At 34.6% G+C, this 21005-nt stretch overlaps 1 protein-coding gene across 2 annotated transcripts; it reads left to right on the top strand.

The window, feature by feature from the left end:
• Positions 1 to 2522: 2522 nt before the first annotated feature.
• Positions 2523 to 8847, top strand: LOC132163720 (uncharacterized). Of its 2 annotated transcripts, none has more exons than XM_059574092.2 (9): positions 2523 to 3185; positions 4269 to 4454; positions 4690 to 4782; positions 5194 to 5376; positions 5483 to 5585; positions 5667 to 5852; positions 6757 to 7823; positions 7957 to 8327; positions 8430 to 8847. In XM_059574092.2, the coding sequence occupies exons 1-9, from the start codon at positions 2928 to 2930 to the stop codon at positions 8488 to 8490; spliced, it is 2508 nt and encodes an 835-aa protein (XP_059430075.1). In that variant the 5' UTR covers positions 2523 to 2927; the 3' UTR covers positions 8491 to 8847. The 2 variants fall into 2 exon arrangements, with proteins under 2 accessions (XP_059430075.1, XP_059430076.1); XM_059574093.2 differs by having other exon boundaries at positions 3143 to 3180.
• Positions 8848 to 21005: the final 12158 nt, after the last annotated feature.

The following is a 21005-nucleotide window of genomic DNA, read 5'->3' as shown; positions in this document are numbered from 1 at the left end:
TTGGTTGGGTTCACTCTTTTTTTGTCTCTTCAAGGTTATGTTATCTATTTGTTGTAAAACACTAACAAATATCTCGAGTTACAATACGAATGCACGAAGCACGGATCTATGTTAGATAGCCGCATAATTTCTATTACTAGTATTATTATTAATAAGCGTGAAAGCACGAGAGGGTTGTGACACTTTTTCTAATAATAACAATTATTTTAATAAAAATGAGCAATGCTACACATATTTTTTCTTCACACATTTTCTTAAACCTATAGGTGGATTAATCCAATGGTGATATGAAAAGCCACCTATGAGCGTTGGAAAATGGCATGTGTAGTATTATTTCATCCCATAAATACTAGTTAATTTGGTATACATATATATTTTTTGACATGTCCACACAAGGAAATGGAGAAGAGAATTCAAATTATTAACATCCGTTTTAAGAGACGAGGTTTCCAACTGATTAAGTTATTCCTTGAAGACAATTTGATAATTTTATAAAATCCCTTATAAAGTTCAGTTTTATATAGTAAGTAAGCAATGTGAGATTTAACATCCATGAATATTTCTTATAAACTATCGGCTATGTAAACTACTCATTTTCTTTTTAACATGAGCCTTGGGTGTTATATTATTAGCTATGGTTGGGTTGTAAATCAGTCACTTTAATTTTTTATTATTTATTTAGAAGACATTGTTGTATTGTTTTTTTTACTACATCATTTATGTTATTTATTTGGTGAAAAAACAGTAACAAATATCGCGATTTACAAATGCACGGAGCTATGTTAGAAACAAAGCATGAAAGCACGAGGGGTTAGGGCATAATTACTCTTATTATTATTATTATTATTATTATATGTCAATGGTTTGCTTTTTGTTGTAAGAAATGATAAGGATGTCGCTTACAGGAAATCAGGAAGATGGGGTTCTAAAGATTTTGAGAAGCACATGAGGAGCATACAAGTGGAGTTAAACCAACGAGTCAATAAGGACGTAATATGATCGACATTTGTTGTTCAAATTTAGGATTGGCTTTTAATATAAATAATTTATGTTAATTTTTTTTAATCTCATTTTATAAATTTAATAGATTAACTATTAGATTTGTGAACTCATGTTACTCATATACAAATTCAATAATAAATTAATCAATTCACTATGAAAATAGTTCAAAAATAATTAAAAAATTGAATGAATTCTATTCCTTTAAGCTCCACAGTGATACAAAGGGTTACTTCACAAACTTTGATACGTCTACACCCTTATTCATAGACCTCCTTTCAAACTTCTATGCCATTCCTATGACCCCCAAAAAGTCATACCACTCTGGAATGTTCAACCAATCTGACTTTTTTTCCAATACATATCTACACACAAATATAAGAAAATGACATTATCCTTACTCCATTGAAGCAAATTAAGCAGTGCCCTACACGTTTGCTCTTCCTAATGGAGTGCCTTTGTGGCAAAAAAATTCTTGAAAGAGATTTTGTCTTTTGTTTTCTATTCTTAGTGAAAGACATTGAACAAACGTTTCTTAAAACACGAAACTGTTTTTCACATTTATATTATATTGGAACCGCACTCTTTTCAAACTAAAAATAAAAAATACCCGTTAAAACACATTAACAAACATACCCTTAATATTACATGAATATCGATTTTCCACGTGCATTAATCATTTCTCCAATATTGGAAGACACACTAAAAAAAAAAAAAAAACTTCTCCTTTAGAACAAAAGTGAAGTCCCAAGGAGAACTTAATGGGGATCCCTTGGTTAGCATGCACAGGAAGCATTTACAGCACAAATCTCATGGCATGGGGAAGCATTTGAGTAAATGTGATAAACATGTTTCCATTCTGTGCTTGAATTCAAGATTTGGTTTAGCTTAAATGATGATTATTGTGAATCTTGCATGTTATTACTAGGGATTAAAATTCTTTACAATTGGGTATTCGGATTGTAATTTAATTGGACAAACAATTAAGAGAGGCATCCAATAGAACACGTGTCTGAATAAGTCTTAAACTGATCAAACATTTTTTAGCCAAAATGAACCCATATTAAGAGTCAGGAGTCGAGCAAACTATAATCTATAAATACGATTGCAACCAATTCCGATCCTACTCAAAGCTCACATTTTTATAGTTTGTCATTCAATGGCCACACAAATTATGGAGATGCTAGGATACGTTAAATGTATAAGTTTCCGTGCAAATTTTGGTCAACAGAAAGTTAATTTACTTAAAACTAAGTCAATCATTTAATGTGTGGAGACTGATTACAAGATTGGCTTTTAATTACCTGATATAGTGTGATAATTTGAGTGATTCCGCCCCATTAATGACTCCAAACAGATTTATCCAAACAAAAAAGAGGCATAAGGTTCCAGAGATACGACGACGTTTCATGGTTTTTTTCGTTCTGGAGAACAGAGATTAGACAGAGAGAGAGAGAGTTTGAGGGTTTGGGGGGGTTTTTGCTTTTGGCAGGGAAAAGGTTTTCTTTGAGGAATTCGGAATTCGGAATTCGGAATCTGCGAAATTGGATTCCTATCCTAACGACTTCTCGTCCTCTTTCACCATTCTCATATCACATCCAACCAAAAAAGTATAAAGAAAAAAAGAACAAGATTTTCCCTCACTGGGAATTCGATTCACACCTGGTGATCCCAATGAACTCACTCCAAAACCACAACGATCATCCCATTCTTTAACCAATCCCATGCACTAACGGCGTCGTTCTCTCTCGCCCCACCTGGTGGCTGGTGCTCAATAAACCTGAAACTCTCTCTCTGTCGCTTTCATTTCTTCTTTTGCTTTCTTTCTGGGCCTCTCTGAATTCTTGATTCGCGTGTTTTGTTGTGTTGTATTGCATTTGGATTGTGTTGTGTCATAGTTTTAGTGTAAAAGTTTCTTCTTTTCATTCATGGGTGATCTTCAAGTCTGTTCGACGCCGAGGTCCAACGGGGTCGTCTTGGGGGAATATCGCCTCTGCGGCGCTTCCCCGCCATTGCCGGCCCTGAACCCTGACCCAGGGTCCATTGGGGCCGAGTCTTGGGCTGCAGCGGAGCGAACCACCCATGAGGTTGTGTGTAGGATTCACCCCACTTTGGCCACCGACTACAAGAGGAGGGAGGTCATTGAATATGTTCAGGGACTCATTACGTCGCGCGTTAGATGTGAGGTACACCGTACATATGCACAAATTTCTGGGTTTTGTGTTCTATCAATTCTTTCATGTGGATATTCCATAGTTTGCCACGTTTTTGCATTTCTGTTTATATATGCTCCTCCTTGTTTTATCATGTATGGTGGAGAAAAAACTGTTAGTTCTCGCATTGCATGAATGGTATCTTGGGTTTTACTCATAGTGCATTGTATGTGTATTGGGTTGCAAGATACTGCTTTTTGAGCAAGGTGGTGTGTTTGGGTGCTTTAATGTTTTGCATCGTCGTTCGTGATGGAATAGGGTGGGCAATAATGTCACGGTGGCTGTACCTTTTACTCTTCTTGAAGCTATATTTGGATGAAATCTTGATTGTGTGATGTGGGGTTGTGGTTGTCGACTGTTTGTGTTTGGAGTTGAAGGATATAGATTTGAGTTTGTTATTTTTTCTATGATTAGGTGGTGGTTATCATGAGTGATAAAGTGTTTCCAGAGAGATCAAATCATAATTCATGAATGAATGAAGGTACTTGGAGATTCAACATCAAATGAAATTTTGGAATGATATAAAAAAGAAGAGTTAGTGTTGGAGATAGTAGTCGGGAGATAGTAGTTGAGGATATATTTTACATCTCTCATGACTGTAATTGTAGGGTTGGCTGGATGTGCATTGTGTAAGTTAATTTATTTTTACTTGTTGCCTTAAGTCAAGTGTAGTTTTCTTGTATTTGCTTTCTTGAGTGTAGGTTTCTGTTTTATGAGCATAGTTAGTTAGAGGGTTCTTGGGTTCTGATTGGATGTCAGATCGCTTAAATGTAAATAGTGGTGTTATGGTGTGATCTAAAATAGTTGTATTAGAGAACTTCTTGTAATTTAGAGAACCTGCATTGTTGGACTGAAATATTTTGTCTTGAGGAAGGCTGGCAGATCGTTCTGATCAATGCAAGGATAAGGATTCATCTGCTCAATTCTAATTATTGGATGTAATAATTATTGAGAATATTAATATTTGGGAGCAAGTGATGTTGGAGGGGTTTTTGGCTCCATTTTATGAAGCACTTACGAGTTTGGTATGTTGATTTTATATGCTTATTTTTACAGGTGTTCCCATATGGATCAGTTCCACTAAAAACATTCCTTCCTGATGGGGATATTGATTTGACTGCCATTAGCTGTCCAAACATCGAGGATTCCTTGGTATCTGATGTTCATGCCGTTCTGAGGGGAGAAGAACATAATGAAGCTGCTCCATATGAAGTCAAAGATGTGCATTGCATTGATGCTGAGGTTCTCTATCCACTTTGAATTTAAAAATTTTGTGGTGGATTGGCTTGTGTCACTATGCATGTGGGTTGACATTTTCATGCCTTGCAATCCCATATTATTGAAATTGAAGTCCTCCTTTATTAGAACTCAGAAGATGCTGTTATTTGCATGAATGACATCTAATGCCATTACATATATTATTATTATTAACTTATAAAAGTTTGTTATTAATTGCAGCTACATTTAATGGTGGCAGGTTAGGATTTTGAAATGCATTGTACAGAATATCGTGGTAGATATATCCTTCAATCAGTTAGGAGGACTTTGTACACTTTGTTTTCTTGAACAGGTATGCTGCAGGAAGCCTTACAAGATTTTAAATGTGATTGCCATGCTTTTCGATGTATCTAGTCTACTGCAGGATAAATTATCTTATTTATAACAGGTAATTTTGAATGAGTTAATTTTTTGTTTTTTAATTAGCCTTTGAAATTAGTTTAATTGGTGTAGAATATATATTATTTGTTTGTATCTGTCTGTAAATTGCATGTTTGAACTCTCATGACTGCACTTTTTTGAGATTAATTTCTTAAAAATTCCGTTGTCTTTGTTTTTGTGCTTCAAGGATTGATTATGATTCCATTGCATTCTAATGGCACCATTTTTGTTTGGCTTTATGTGTTTAAACAATATAGAATATGGAGTTGACTAAATGCTGCCTTTTGGAAGTTTCATATTGCTAATGCAACTCGTTATGCAGGTTGATCGCCTCGTTGGTAAAGATCATCTCTTTAAACGCAGCATTATTCTGATAAAAGCTTGGTGCTATTATGAAAGTCGTATTCTTGGTGCCCATCATGGTTTGATTTCAACATATGCTTTGGAGACATTGGTCCTTTATATTTTCCATCTATTTCATTCTTCTTTAAATGGACCTTTAGCAGTGAGTACTCCTACAAATCTTCATTGAATTACTTGCTCAATGTGTATATTGGATTGAATACTTAATTGTGTTTTTTTCTCCCTTTTTCTTCTTCTCTTTTAAATAGGTTCTCTACAAATTTTTAGACTACTTCAGCAAATTTGATTGGGAAAAGTACTGTATCAGTTTAAATGGACCAGTTTGTAGATCTTCTCTACCTGAGATTAGGGGTAATTAATATACCCCTTGTCTTTGTGACATTGGATGCCTTTGTTGTTGTTTTCTTGATATCTCTCTCTCTCTCTCTTCAGCTGAGATACCAGAAAATGGGGGAGATCATCTATTGCTAAGTGAAGAGTTTCTTAGGAACTGTGTTGAGATGTTTCCAGTGCTACCAAGGGGGCTTGAGACAAACTCACGGCCATTTCCTCAGAAGCATCTTAACATAATTGATCCACTTAAGGAAAACAACAACCTTGGGCGCAGTGTGAATAGAGGTAGGGGGCTGTTTTCTTTATATTTTGATGCCTTTAGTCTATGCATGACTTCCATGCTGGGTGATATTTGGCAAGACAATTAGATTCTCCTTTTGAAGATGAATCTTGTTTTTAAAAGGTTGGTTATTTGGTTTTTTCCTTTTTAAACCAATGAAAACTCTTGCTTGTAGAAACTTCTGTGTTTGTTCATAATTGCCTTTGACTTTGAAAAACTCTCTGCAAGTCCACAAGATATGGTAGCAACAATATGTGCAAATTTGAACAAGGTTTAGGTAGATGCACCATTTGGATAGCCTCTTTGATGCCTTTTGGAAAGAAAAAGTCTCTTTCTCAGTGCACCTTTGAATACTTTTCTAACTGGTAAAAAGGAAAACATGTTAAAATGGCAGGAATTTTTTTTTTTTTTTCTTCTGAAGTAACAGACTCAGCCAGCTCATGACCAAGCCCTCCACCCAAGTCTCAAGGGCGAGGAGGTGGTATTTGAGCTATATCTCATTGGCAGGAATTTCCTGCTTTTGAAGTATGAAAATCAGCTGTTTTTTCATGTCCATAACATAATTATCATGGCAACACCAATATTGCTACTAGCACCACAGCCTTTAAGTACATTACCTCTATGATGCCACTGTCGTTGGCACAAATGCCTATTATGTTCACTATTGCCACAAATTGGACCCAAAAAAAAAACATTTTATTGCTGTAAATGCCAATAATTCTTCCACTTCCTGAATCATCGTCAGCTTCTTATGGGCGGTCATTACCACATCCTCTGCTGTTGCCATTATAGTCATCACCGGTATAACCCCAGTTCACCACATTCACCTGCATGTTGGCATTGCTGTTGTTGTCAACCTTTTCTTCATGAATGCTTTGTTTCAGCAGACTCTCATGAGTTTTCTGCCAGGTAATTTCTATCGAATACGTGGTGCTCTTAAATATGGGGCTCGCAAGCTTGGCTGGATTCTCTTGTTACCTAGAGAAAGAATAGGAAATGAGCTCAAAATGTTCTTTTCCAACACTTTGGATAGGCATGGAAGCAATTGTTGGACTGATATTCAAAATCCTTCCCTGGCATCTGGTGCTATAGGTTCTGACTTTTCATCCTTATCATTACAGCCCATAGTGTGCTCTAAAGACACGGTGTTTCTAAAGTCCACTTTTGATTTCCATGATGAGAAGATATCAGGTATTGAAGTCAATTCTGGAGTTGGACCAAAAGGATACTCACAGAAAGTGGTTTCCTCTGAGCCATTGCCAGAATTGGACTGCATTGTGGACAGAAATGCTATTATAGGGTGTTGTTTTGCTGGGGATGCAAGCTCTGGAATTCTGAGTATGAGGACTAATTGCTCGTCCTATTGTTTGCATTCAGAAAGCAACTCGCGTACTTTATTTTTACGGGACTCTCACCATGCAACTCATTTTAATAGTTCCGGCTATTTTCAAAAGAATGGGAAGATTGATAATTTCAATCCTTGTCAGAATATGCCTGCAAATTCTGTAGTCAATGATGAGATGGTCTCCACTTTATGGCCTGAAGTCAAAGAGAAGCACTTAGCAGATAGCAATTTAGTTTGCTCATGTATTAATCAAACGGGTATGGCATCTACATGTTCAGTCGTTTCCAACTCTGTCGCAAATGTCTCCCCTTGTAATGGAGAAAGATATATTACTGGAGTTCCTGGAAGCACAGAAGCTTTAAAATGCTTGCTGGACCTTAGTGGGGATTATGATAGTCACCTTAGGAACCTGCAATATGCTCAGCTTTGCCATGGGTATGCTGTATCTCTGCATCTACTGCCCATGCCTCCAATGTCACTTAAGTTACAGAACGGTCATTCTCAAATGAGCAAAAATGGTGGTGTTGTTTTAGGACCACCATTTTACTCTTATCCTACTTCATCTTGTTCCGCTTATGGTCTAGAAGAGAAGAAAAAACCACGAGGAACAGGCACTTACTTCCCGAAACTGGTATTTTGATTTCGAAATTATATTTCTGGACATTTGTGTTTTCTGTTGAATCACAATTGCCACGAGCTGGTCAAGCTTTTCATTCATGGGCTATATACACAGTCTCATAATTATCTTGTGCTTAATTTTGCAGTATTGTCGTCCATATAGGGACACGCCTGTTCCAGAACAAGGAAGAAATCATGCAATGGAGGTTCATGGTCAGCTCCAGAGAGACACTCATAACAATGGCTTGACTCCAGGTTCACGACAGGTGAACTTGTCTGATGAAGGCAACCTTGAGCTCTCGCATGATGAGTTCCCAGTTCTAGGCCGCAGGAAGTCTGGATCATCAGATTCTCACCAATCTCCTCTTTCCCATGCCAATGGCTACCCACGCCCATCTGACAAACTTGAATCTGGGTCTCCGTCAGGCATTTCACACACTTGGGACTCTGCACCATGCCCTGTGGCACCAGCAGTCCAGAGTCTTAATAATCCACTACCCTTAAACAATCAAGAGAGGTAATATTACTTCCTATATAATTTTCCTCTAGTGGTTAATAGATTTTCTTTTCCTTGGAGGGACTGTCCAAAGTTGTGTGTGTGGCTTGCTTGGGTTTCTAGGGTTGAAGCGCAGTTGTATCATTTGAAAGATGAAGATGATTTCCCCCCACTCTGCCACTGAGAGAGTGCCTTTGGAAGGATCGTACATAGATGAGTGGAGATGAAAGCATAGTCAACACACATGAATTGACATGGAAGGAGAATCAAATACATAGAAGAAGAATGAAGACAGTGAGAATAACCATAGATTTGCTAACAATTTATAGCTTAAGCCATTAGGGAAGACATTCCTTTTTTATGTTGCCCAGCCAGCCGCCCTTCCCTTCTGTGTGTTGTGGTTGTTGTTGGATGATGTAGAAAAATGCATTTTTGTACCTTGTTCTGGCATCTGCCTCTCGCATCCAAGTTTATTTTGTTTCAATTGATCACTACTGTATATACAAGGCGATGCTTGCCTTCTTTTTGAATGATTCTAGAAGTTGTCTTAACTACTAATACAGGATTAATGTTTAGATATCTTTTTGCCAGAAAAAATATATTCATGATAAAAAAGAAGAAGAATAATCTTTGTGTTACAGATGAAAATCTTGGATGTCAATTTGAGTGGCTTCTCTTTTTTAATTTGTACATATATATATACCCATGAGTTGTACCAAATTTTGGTCTTCTCACTGTGAATGAAACCTTTAGTGGACAAAAATCCTCTCAATTTCATCTAACGGTGTAAATGATGTTACATTATTTAAATGTTTTGAATAACGTACCAACATATTTGTCATGTGGTATCATTTACACTGTTACATACAACAGCATTAAATCTTGACTATGTAATAGAGAATCATATTCTAGTTATATAGTGGGCATGGGGCCATGGACATTGCAACCGGGTGCTTGCAACCATGTTGGATTGATCTATTTTAACACCTTACAAACTTATAGCAAACACTATGAGCCCATGAATCAAAATTAAATAGGGAACCATTGTATGAATGAATTTTTATCCCTCTCTACTAACTAGCGTTCGAGTCGATGATTCTAATCCTTACGAAAGATGAGAACACAAATTAGACATTATCACTAATGATGAAGTTGTTAAAGTATTAATTAAATCATCCTGAGTTTGAATTCTGACTTCATAGTTTGATCTAATGTGTTAGACTTCACCTCTCTCTCTCTCTCTGTTTTTTTTTTTTTTTTTGAATCAGTTAGATTTCACCTTTTGAAATAAAATTTGAGTTCACACGTGAGAGAAAGTGTTAAAATAGTAATTAAATAATTAAATTTATATTTTACAGAAGTAAAGTGTAATCTTTTCAGAGTTTCGTTAAGAGAAACAAAGTATTTATGACGAATATCTATTCTTTTGAAGGTTGGATATAAACCTAATTGAGTATGATGGCCCTTAAAAACAATTTCAATACAGTTCAAACCTTCTAGAATTGAATTCTGAGTTCCGATGAACTCAATGTTTGCCAGATAGACCGATAGCTATCAAGGACCAACAAGCTTAGGCCCAAAAATTGTTATTAATGAAAGAGTTTTTACTTTTGAAAAAAAAAAAAAAAAAAATCAAACAGTATTGACTAACATGACACATGCCACATGGCAGTTCAATCATTCATGCAGCACAACCATGTTGATGAGTTAGTTTTTAAAATTATTTAAAAATATTAATTCATATATTTTATAGTAATGTAGAATGTACGCTTGCAGAAGCACCAGTGGTCTCGTGGTAGAATAGTACCCTGCCACGGTACAGACCCGGGTTCGATTCCCGGCTGGTGCACTCTTCTTCAAGCAGTGAAGAAACGACCGTCTGATTCCTCGGTCGAAGTTGCAACACATCATGGCTCAATTTTTATAATGCACCCCACTTTCACCAAAGTTGACAACCATCCATTTTTCTGATAGAAATATTAAATTGCTCCTACAATTTTATTTTTTATTTTTAAAAAAACGAAAAAAAAAAAATATAGGAAAACAAGAAAAAAGGAGGGTGGTTTCGACCCTAATTTGAAAGAAGAAATCCTGGAGTTGACAGATCTAGGGTCCTAGATTGACAAACTAAAAGACTAAATGCATATTTATATTCCATAGAACTTCGACAACCATAAATATGTTTTGATTTTGAAGAAAATCGTGAGTCTAACTTATCTCATAAAATCGATTCTATAAAAGAGGATTGCCTATTCCTTATAAACAATCCCAAGATCTTGTCCACAGGCAATGTGAGACTATTTCTCAACACCCTCCTTCACGTGCAAGCCGGTATTTTTCCTGGTCCTTGTCACGGAGTAAGTAGTGTGAGCTCCCATTTGTCTTGTGGTAGACTCTGATACCATGTTAAATCACCATTTATCCCATGAACATGTTGTTTGTAGTGCTAACATAATCCAAATATTTTTTTCATCTTTTAATTTTTTGGATGTTGTGTTGGATCTGAGTGAAATCAAACTAAACTGCTGCACAAGTCATCTAAATGCTTAGAATCTCACAATTGAAATAATGCTCGCTTCCAAAAAAGTCACGCTTTTCATTTTGATAGGAGTAGGTGCTTGCTTGCAGGGGCAGGCGGGGAGCGGTTTTGTATCTTTCATAAAGCTCCTCTGAATATTCATAAGGTGGTCTCTGAGAACACATGGTATAAACACAGCTATCGTGAAGGATATATCCAATACATTTTCAAATCACTGCTAATACAGGAGAAGTATTCAGTGACAAACTGCAATAGAGCTTTCAAAACATTTTAATTCATGCAACATCCCTATCAAGAGCCAGCGGTTTGGGTTCGGTAACGACAGAGGTTTGAGTCCGACGGGGGTTTTGCCTAGAAGACGACGGCGGTTTGGCTCCGGCTCTCTCTCAGACCACTCTATTAGATCTCGAGGTTTGGCTCCAGAAACAGCGGTTTGATCTAGGTCTCATGCACGAGCGAAACCGAATCAAAACCCTAACTTTTTCCTCATCCAAAGTCGATCTGAGGTAATAATGTGGTAGAGCTGTTTCTCAAGGAAAATGCTTCTGCTGGTAGGGTTCATTTAAAATATTCTGCTTTGAATTTTAATTACTAATACATGAAATGTTTGGAGATTCTTGCCTGCAATTTATATGGGTAATATGACAAATTGTGGAGCTTGTCCAAAACACTTAAATGCTATTTTGTCTGTAGTCAAATAGTTCTATGCTGTTATGGTGTTCTTGATTCATGTAGAGACTAAGCTTTTATTTGCTGATAGAATTCTAGAAGTAAATAAACAAAAATTCCTATTAAATCACTCGTTGATGTTCTCAGTAATGAAATGCCATATGTCCTCAAACCCACATTATCTTTTGGGGTCAGAATTAGGAGTAGGAGGTAACCTAAATACTGAGAAAAAGATCGTGGTTTCTAGCAGTGCAAAAGACACTTGAAATGTTCCTCCAATTGCTTTGTTTGAGTTTCAGAGTTGTTGTACCAACAAAATTCATTTGCTTGGCTAGCCTTTGGTTTGCTCTTAAGGGTAGCATTTAAAAACTTGGCTTTGATCTATATGTTGTTTGTTGATAGGATTGGGGCTTTTAGCAGTCTTGTTTCATGTTCAATGGCACAATGCAGTTTATTAAAAGCTGCAATTAACTTAATCACATGTTTTACCAATCGAAAAGTGCAAAATCATAGAGGAGTATACTGTGCATTTTAGTCCTTTTCGACCTAATTGTTTAATTTTATTTTTTTATTATTATATATTTGCAGGATTGATTGGGACCTTCTTCTCTTCTCTTAAATGGACATTTCAAGCTCACGCTTGGACTATGAGGGTGAAGTTGAATCTTTGTATACACGTATTCTAAATGATGACGCGGATAAAGAAAACATGTTGGTGCTTTATTTGGAGGAAGAGATTGATGATAATGAAGACAATGTTGTATTACCCAAGATGATTGATGAGGATGACAAAGTTGAAGAATCATAGAATTCAATGACATTTAGTTCACATGAAGAAGTTATCTCATATTATAAGAAGTATGCTAAGCAAGTTGGTTTTAGTGTGTTAAGAAGAATGATTAAAAAGACACCAGATGGTCATCCAAATTACATGATCCTTACATGCCTTCGTAATGGCTTAGGAACACACAGCAAAAGTAATGCTTCCAAAGCAACACCAACAACTAATAGAATTGGGTGTAAGGCCAGGATTTGTGCAAAGTTATGGCATGATGGGATGTGGTATTTGAGTAAAGTGGTGCTTGAACATAACCATCATGTAAGCCCAGGAAAAGCTAGGTTTTTATGGTGTTTTAAGAATATTAATTACTGCAAAAAGAAGGCTCTATCTTAATGATAGATCTGGAATATATTTAAATAAGAATTTTAACTCATTGGTTTTTGAAATGGGGGGTTTGAGAATGTTCCATTTGGGGAGAAAGATTGTCGAAATTTTATTGCCAAGGCAAGAGAGCTTCGGCTTGGCAAAGGAGGTGGTCAAGCACTTTGTGATTATTTGAGAAGAATGCAAGACATGAATGATGGCTTCTATTATATGATGGACATGGATGATGATGCTAGGTTGCGAAATGTGTTTTGGGCTGATGCACGAAGTAGGGCAGCATATGAATTCTTTGGGGATGTCATTACATTTGACACGACCTACTTGACTAATAGGTATGACATGCCATTTGCTCCTTTCGTAGGAGTGAATCATCATGGTCAGTCAATACTTTTTTGGGCAAGACTACTATCAATAACAACATACCCCAAAAAATTGGTTGGATGATAGACGTTGCTAATGCCATAATTCCAATAGACTCAATGATTGCAATGCATGCGCGCCAATCCTTAATGAAGTCTATGGCTTTCTCAACCATCAACAATACTTGCCTACAATTATTGGTGATGAGCTCTCAAGTATCCGTCGTCTGATGCATGTAATTTATTCCAAGATCATGTAATATGCCAATAATTGATTTGTTGTGTATAATCAAAAAGCCATTCCTTTGATGTTGGCTTCATATTTTGTGTTTCCATGTAACCGTGAATGTTTAGATCATTTTGATGATGCCCATTAATTTAGAGGCTTAATTAATTTAAAGATCTTTTTGTGGTGCTTTGAATCAAAAAAATGATTGAATTTTTTAGCTGAGGAGTTTCTCTTTTTGTTTCATTCATGGATTTAGTTTTATTTTTGGAATAAAGGAAAGCATTTGTAATTTTGGCTTACGTAGAAGGTGGTTCTCTGAATGGTTTGCAAAGCTAAACAAATTATTGTCCTCCTAGATATGAGATGTTTGCCGTTAGGATTTCTTATGGCTTCATTTAAAAAAATAAATAAATAAATAAAATTCTGTACATGTATCACTTGAATTTGCTCTATTCCTCCACGTTCCATTTTGTTACAAAAGCAAATACAAGCACCTTTCCCATCAAAATGATCATTGCAATAAATCAATTATGAGAACACTCAGAAAGATTATCCAAAAGAGACCAAAAGAATTGAAACAAAATAGTCATATGAGCAAAATGACTACATTGTGCAGAACATTACAGTTGGGCAAATCAAAACTGAAAAAAATCTACACATCTGTTTGGAAGGACTACTACAATTTAGATAATACACAAAAGTGGATTTTATCACTCATCCTTCACAACCATGAATGAGCGGGATAAATGAATTTTCTTTATTCTTTGTTTCCCTAATTTCTTCCATTATTCAACTTGGTGCTTTCCTAGTAACCCGCTGAGCAATCCAACCTAAGCCATCATACAAGCCTTCTCCTGTGAGGGCACATCAAGCTTGAATGTGCCAATCATGATTTTTGATGCTATGGGGAGAGGCATTCTGTAATTTCGGTTGGGATCATGGCATCCTTGAGGTCTTGTTTGTTTGCAAAAACTAGTATAACAGAATGTTGAAGATCCTCATGTCCCTGCAACATGAAGAGTTCATACTTCTATGATAAGAAAGAAAAATGGTTAACAAACCACCCACAAAGCATCTATATATAACAAAATTTCAAGAGATTTGTTTTCATCGAAAAAGCCAAAGTGGACAATAACTCAAATACGTGGGAGTGCACAAGAATCTTCAATAACTATTGATGAAAGTTCGAATAAGGGTTTGTGCACATCTAGTCTAATTAGCGCTTCCTTTATCGTTTTTAATTGTCTTTCCGGACCACAAATTTCTCAAACTCATCCAAAAACCTTAGAAAACATTCCCAACAGAAGTTTCTAGCAAACGAAATAGATAAAATAACAAAAATTCACTAACATAATACTCCAAAAAATTACCTTCCGGCCATAACCGACACAGAAGTGCTTCCTTCATTGTTATAAGTGTCAAACCTGAAAGAAACCCAGCTAAGGAAATCAATTACAAATATACACATGCAAAGTGAAATTGAATCAATGGTCGGATGGGCTATCAACATTGTATCGTTTTTGAGGTGGGAATCAAGTCAATCCATTATATTATGCTACGAAAGTGCCACAAAGTCATATTATCATCGTCTAATCAAGCACTTTCACCAATACTACATAACAGATACACTCAAAGCCTTTATGTGTCAACAAAAGGCAGAACAAGCCATCCCCAAGGAGTCCATAGAGTAGTGATAGGAAATGCTTCAACAAGCTAAACTTACGATAGATTATGGCCTTAAGAGAATACAATATTATATGATTCCTACATTCAATTCTAAACAAACCCACTCGTAATGGTATAACGATGTTTCTTGGAAATAAAACTGACCAGCACTTCCCGTGAAGCCAGAAACAAATTGACGTCTCTTGTCCAGTGTAGACACATACTCACTCTGCCACAACAAACAAATCACACATTAACACATCATTATCAATAAGCCGAATTCAATCGAGAATTTCAGACGAAAAAGCAACTCCAATAAAACAGATAATCTCTTTAAAAAAAAAAAAAAAAGACAAAGAAATAGCTCTACCACATTATTACCTCAGATCGACTCTGGATGAGGACAAAGCTAGGGTTTTGATTCGGCTTCGCTCGTGTACGGGACCCAAATCAAACCACCGTTTCCGGAGCCAAACCGTCGCCGTCTTCTAGGCAAAACCCCCGTTAGACTCAAACCTTCGTTGTTACCGAACCCAAACTGCCGATGTCTTCTGAGCAAAACCTACACCGGACCCAAACCACCGTCGTTTCCGAATACAGTCAACCGACGCCGGTGAGTTTCGTCATCACCGTCACCATCTAAAAGAGAGAGAGAGAGAGAGCACTGAGAGGGAGAGGGAGTGAGCATCTGAGAGACGGTTGAGAGGGAGAGAGAGGGCGAGGGAAAATGGGAGAGAGAGAGCAATAATTCAAATAAAAATTTTGGCATATTTTGGCGGTGAGAAAACGGAAAAAAATAAAAATAAAATAAAAATAAAAATAAATAAATAAAGGATGCCAAATGTGGGAAGTTTATTGAGCTGAAGCATTTCTCCAATAAAATTCATTATTTCCTTATCAATTAAACTTGGGTCAGCATAATAATAAAGGGTAAATTCGTAATTTGACACCATCAAATAAAAAGTCCCTGTTCCACAAGTATTGCTTCTTTTTATATTACTCTAAAGTAAAGATATATAGCAATACATATTCACTATGTTATTGAGAAAAACCTTCAAAACGTTTATTTATTGGAGAAAATTAACGAAGTTGCTCAATCTTATTATAATAGATCTGTATGCCTTCAAGTTTACCAGTGTTCCCACTTATGTTGTAAGTAATATTCTCCACTCCTACCATCCAACAAGTATATTCCATCATCTTGGGCCTTCCAAACACAATGCACATCATTTCGATCTTGGAATGGCCTCGGTTTACAGAAATCAAAGAAAAAAAAGGGTGTCATCCGAAAAACATCAAAGGTATTATGTCCACCCCGCCACGACAGGTTGCAGAAGTAGAGTGTGGACCAAATAAAGTTGGGGCGAAACCCCCATTGGAACTCTTTACCCAAAGAGATTTTCTTGAGGCCAAGGTCTCGGTCTCCGGATTTACAATGAGCTCGTAGAATACGATTTGATAACCCATTTTCAATGTGAACAATAAACTTAACCTTGTATTCTTGCCAGGCGTTGGTGGTTAGCGATTGACTCATGCACAAAGCCAAGACAAGCAAGAGTGCTAAATTACTCATTTTCTCTACTTCTATGGCTTGATTAATTTCGAATGCTTCAAATTTTGCTACTTCTTACATCCTTTAAATACTCACATAATTGTAAACAACTCATTCATTGTACACTAAGAATTTAATGGCACATATGACAAACATTTAAACAGTATTAATATTTTAAGGTTACTTACTGCTAATCCTATTAAATTGTTGGTTAACTAAAAGAAGTGGTTTCCATATGAATTAACTCTTTTTTTTTTAAAAAAAAAAAAATTTATTATCATGTAGTTATGTTCTTCAATTTTCGTTTGTGTCCCTTATTTTTTTTCTTCTAAATTATATATTATTTTATTCAAATTGATTACTTTTCTTTTGCAAATTTTACAATTAAAACGTATTGGTTTATTTGTAATATATTTAATTGTCTTAATAAAGAAAACAAAATGTTTCCAAATTTTCTCTTTCTCTCTCTATTTTTCTTTTTATATTCTCTTGATTTCTGTTTGTATCCTCATTGTGAGACAATTAAAATGTAGGGGTTTTATTTGGAATGCATTTAATTGACATCTTAATGAAGAAAATAAAAGGTTCCCAAATTTTCTCTTTTTCTCTCTTTATTTTTCTTTTCTTCTTCTCTTACTTTATATATATATATATATATATATATATATATATATATATATAAGCCAAGTTTTGGCTTAGAGAATGCTTAGAATTGCGACACGTATCCTGAATCCATGTTTTTTTGTGAGTGAACCGATCCTCTTAGAGAGTGCCTAGAATAGCAACACATGACATTTTTTTAAGTAAACTTCCATTTAGGTGAGATAATTAAAACGTAATGAATTTAAAATGTATGAGTTTTATTTGTAATGCATTTAATTTTCTTAATGAAGAAAATAAAAGATTCACAAATTCTCTCTTTATTTATTTATTATTATTATTTTTTTATCTTCTCTTTGTTTCTGTTTATATATCAATGTGAGACAATTAAAATGTAAGAGTTTTATTTGTAATATATTTAATTGTCTTAATGAAGAAAACTAAATGTTCTCAATTTTTTTTTCCTCTCTATTTTTATTTTTATATTCTCTTGCTTTATGTTTATATCCTCAATATGAGACAATTAAAACGTAGAGATTTTATTTGGAATGCATTTAATTGATGTTTTAATTAAGAAAACAAAATGTTCTCAAATTTTCTCTTTCTCTCTCTGTTTATTTTCTTTTTTTCTTCTCTTACTTTCTATTTATATATCAAAGTAATTTTGTAAATTTTACACTCAATTTATGAAAAAGACAAGATAGAGAATTTTCTTTTTTTCTCTCTATTTTTATTTTTATCTTTCTCTCTCTCTGTTTATTTTCTTTTTTCTTCTCTTGCTTTCTATTTATATATCAATGTTATTTTGTAAATTTTACAAATAAATTTATGAAAAAGATAAGAGAGAGAGTTTCCAATCATTGCTTCTCAATGAAAAAATATAATACAATTTTTTTTTTTTTTTTTATAACAGTTCTTTTCGATTATATTAGTATTTTCATTTTTTTTTTTCGTTTTTTTATCTTTATCTTGTGGTTATGTTCTTCAATTTTTATTTGTGTCCATTATATTTTTAGAATCATGTGGTTATGATCTTCAATTTTCATTTGTGTCCCTTATATTTTATTCTAAATTATATATTATTTTTATTCTCATTTGTGTCCCTTATTTTTTTTTTCTAAATTATATATTATTTTTATTCAAATTGATTACTTCTCTTTTACAAATTTTACATTGAATTCAAGAAATTTTACAATTAAAACATAGGAGTTTTATTTGTAATATATTTAATAATCTTAATGAAAAAAAACAAAAGGTTCCCAAATTTTCTCTTTCTCTCTCTTTCTTTTTATATTCTATTGATTTGTGTTTATATCCTCAATGTGAGACAATTAAAACGTAAGGGGTTTTATTTGGAATGCATTTAATTTACGTCTTAATGAAGAAAACAAAAGGTTTTCAAATTCTCTCTTTCTTTTTATTTTTCTTTTTGGGATAAATGTAAAATTGGTCAATGAGGTTAGCCTAATTTACAAATCACTCTCGGTGGTTTAAACAATAATTTATTGGTCCTTAGGGTAGGTCAAAATAACATTTTACTCCTTAAACTCATTTTCCGTTAAATGACTTAACAGAAACTGTTACATAACTTACATTGCTATATCACACCCAATAAAAATAAGACACGTGTTCTTTTTTATTTATGCTTTTAAAAAATGATAAATAAGCTTTTCTACGTCATTTTGAGGCTCCAACACACACTCCACGTCAAATTAAATAAACACAATCCCTCTATATCCCCTGTGCCGCCGTTGTCTTCATCTTCCCCAATGATTATTGCCGTCGTCTTCATCTTCCCCAACGATTCTTGCCGTCTATTCATCTTTGTCTTCATGCCATCGTCTTCATCTTCCCCTTTGATTTTTGTGTCCATCTCTTGGTGAGCTGTTGGGTTTCGTAGTACGTGAAATCACCACCAGAGAATCACCAAAAATGTCACGACGGTAAGGCACCTTGCTTTGAAGCTTTTTTACTTTTGCTTTTTTAACTTTCACCTTGAATTCACTCGTACTACGAAACCTAACAGCTCACCTAGAGATAGACGCAAGAATCGATAGCGGCACATGGGATATAGAGGGATTAGGTTTATTTAATTTGACGTAGAGTGTGTGTTGGAGCCTCAAAATGACGTGGAAAAGCTTATTTGTCATTTTTTTAAAAGCATAAATAAAAAAAACACGTGTCTTATTTTTATTGGATGTGATGTGACAATGTAACGGTTTCCGTTAAGTCATTTAACGGAAAATGAGTTTAAGGAGTAAAATGTTATTTTGGCCTACCCTAGGGACCTATAAATTATTTTTTAATCACAGTGAGTGATTTGTAAATTAGGCCAACCACAAGAACCAATTTTGCATTTATCCCTTTCTTTTTTTCTTCTCTTGCTTTATATTCAAATTCTCTTGTTATTTTTTAAATTTTACACTCAATTTATGAAAAAGAAGAGAGAGAGAGAGAGAGAGATTCGGTTGTTTCTCAATGAAAAAATATACTACAATTTTGTTTTTTTTTTGTTATAACAGTTCTGTTCAACTATATTAGTATTTTCACTTCTTTTTTTATTTTTTATTTTTTATTTATTTTTATCTTTATCTTTATCATGTGGTTATGTTCTTCAAATTTCATTTGTGTCTCGTATAATTTTTTCTATATTATATATTATATTTATTCAAATTAATTGCTTCTCTTTTGCAAATTTTACATTGAATTCGGGAAATTACTATCAAAACGTAGGGATTTTATTTATAATATATTTAATTGTCTAAAAGGTTCCCAAATTTACTTTTTCTCTCTCTATTTTTCTTCTTATCTTATCTTGTTTTCTGTTTATATCCTACAATTGGAACGTAGGGGTTTTATTAGGACATATATATATATATATATATATAAGCTGAGTTTTGGCTTATAGAGTGTTTATAATTGCGACACATGTCCTGAACCCATATTTTTTGTTTTAGGGGTAACTTCACTTAGCCCCCTGAAATGTCGAGTCTTTTGCAAACACCCCTTCAATGTTTAAAGTCTCTTACTTTGGTGTATTGAACTTTCATTTCGTTTCAGTTATCCCCCTTCGTTAGGATTTTCTGTTAAATCCTAATGGATGTGCAAAATTTTAGGGATATAAAGGTCTTTTTACCATTTCTACCGTCTCATTTAACTCCAATATTAAATGGAATGAGGGTAACTAGAACGAAATGAAAGTTCAATACACCAAAGTGAGAGACTTTAAACATTGGAAAGATGTTTGCAAAAGACACGATCTTTCAGGGGGCAAAGTGAAGTTACCATTTATTTTTATCTTCTCTTGTTTTCTGTTTATATCCACAATTAGAACGTTGGGGTTTTATTAGGATATATATATATATAAGCCGAGTTTTGGTTTATAGAGTGTTTATAATTGCGACACATCCTGAACCCATGTTTTTTTGTGAGTAAACCGGTCCTCGTAGAGAGTGCCTAGAATAGCGACACTTTGGCTTAGAGAGTGCTTAGAATTGCAACACGTGACGTTTTTGAAGTAAACTTCCATTTAGGTGAGACAATTAAAACGTAATGAATTTAAAACGTAGGGGTTTTTATTTGTAATGCATTTAATTATCTTAATGAAAAAACAAAAGATTCACAAATTCTCTCTTTTTATTTAATTTTATTTTTATCTTCTCTTGGTTTCTGTTTATATATCAATGTGAGACAATTAAAACGTATGGGTTTTATTTGGAATGCATTTAATTGATGTCTTAATGAGTCCCTAATGGGTAGCTCAATCGGCTGTCGACCACGCCTCATGAAGCGGATGTCACTAGTTCGAATCCCCCCTCCCCATTCCCTTGTGTGGACATGTCAAAAAAAAAAAAAAAAAAATTAATGTCTTAATGAAGAAAATGTTCCAAAATTCTCTCTTTCTCTTTCTCTCTCTCTGTT

Source organism: Corylus avellana, chromosome 8 (assembly GCF_965113065.1).
Source record: "Corylus avellana chromosome 8, dhCorAvel1.hap1.2, whole genome shotgun sequence".
Lineage (NCBI taxonomy): Eukaryota > Viridiplantae > Streptophyta > Magnoliopsida > Fagales > Betulaceae > Corylus > Corylus avellana.
This window is presented reverse-complemented; position numbering and strand designations above follow the sequence as displayed.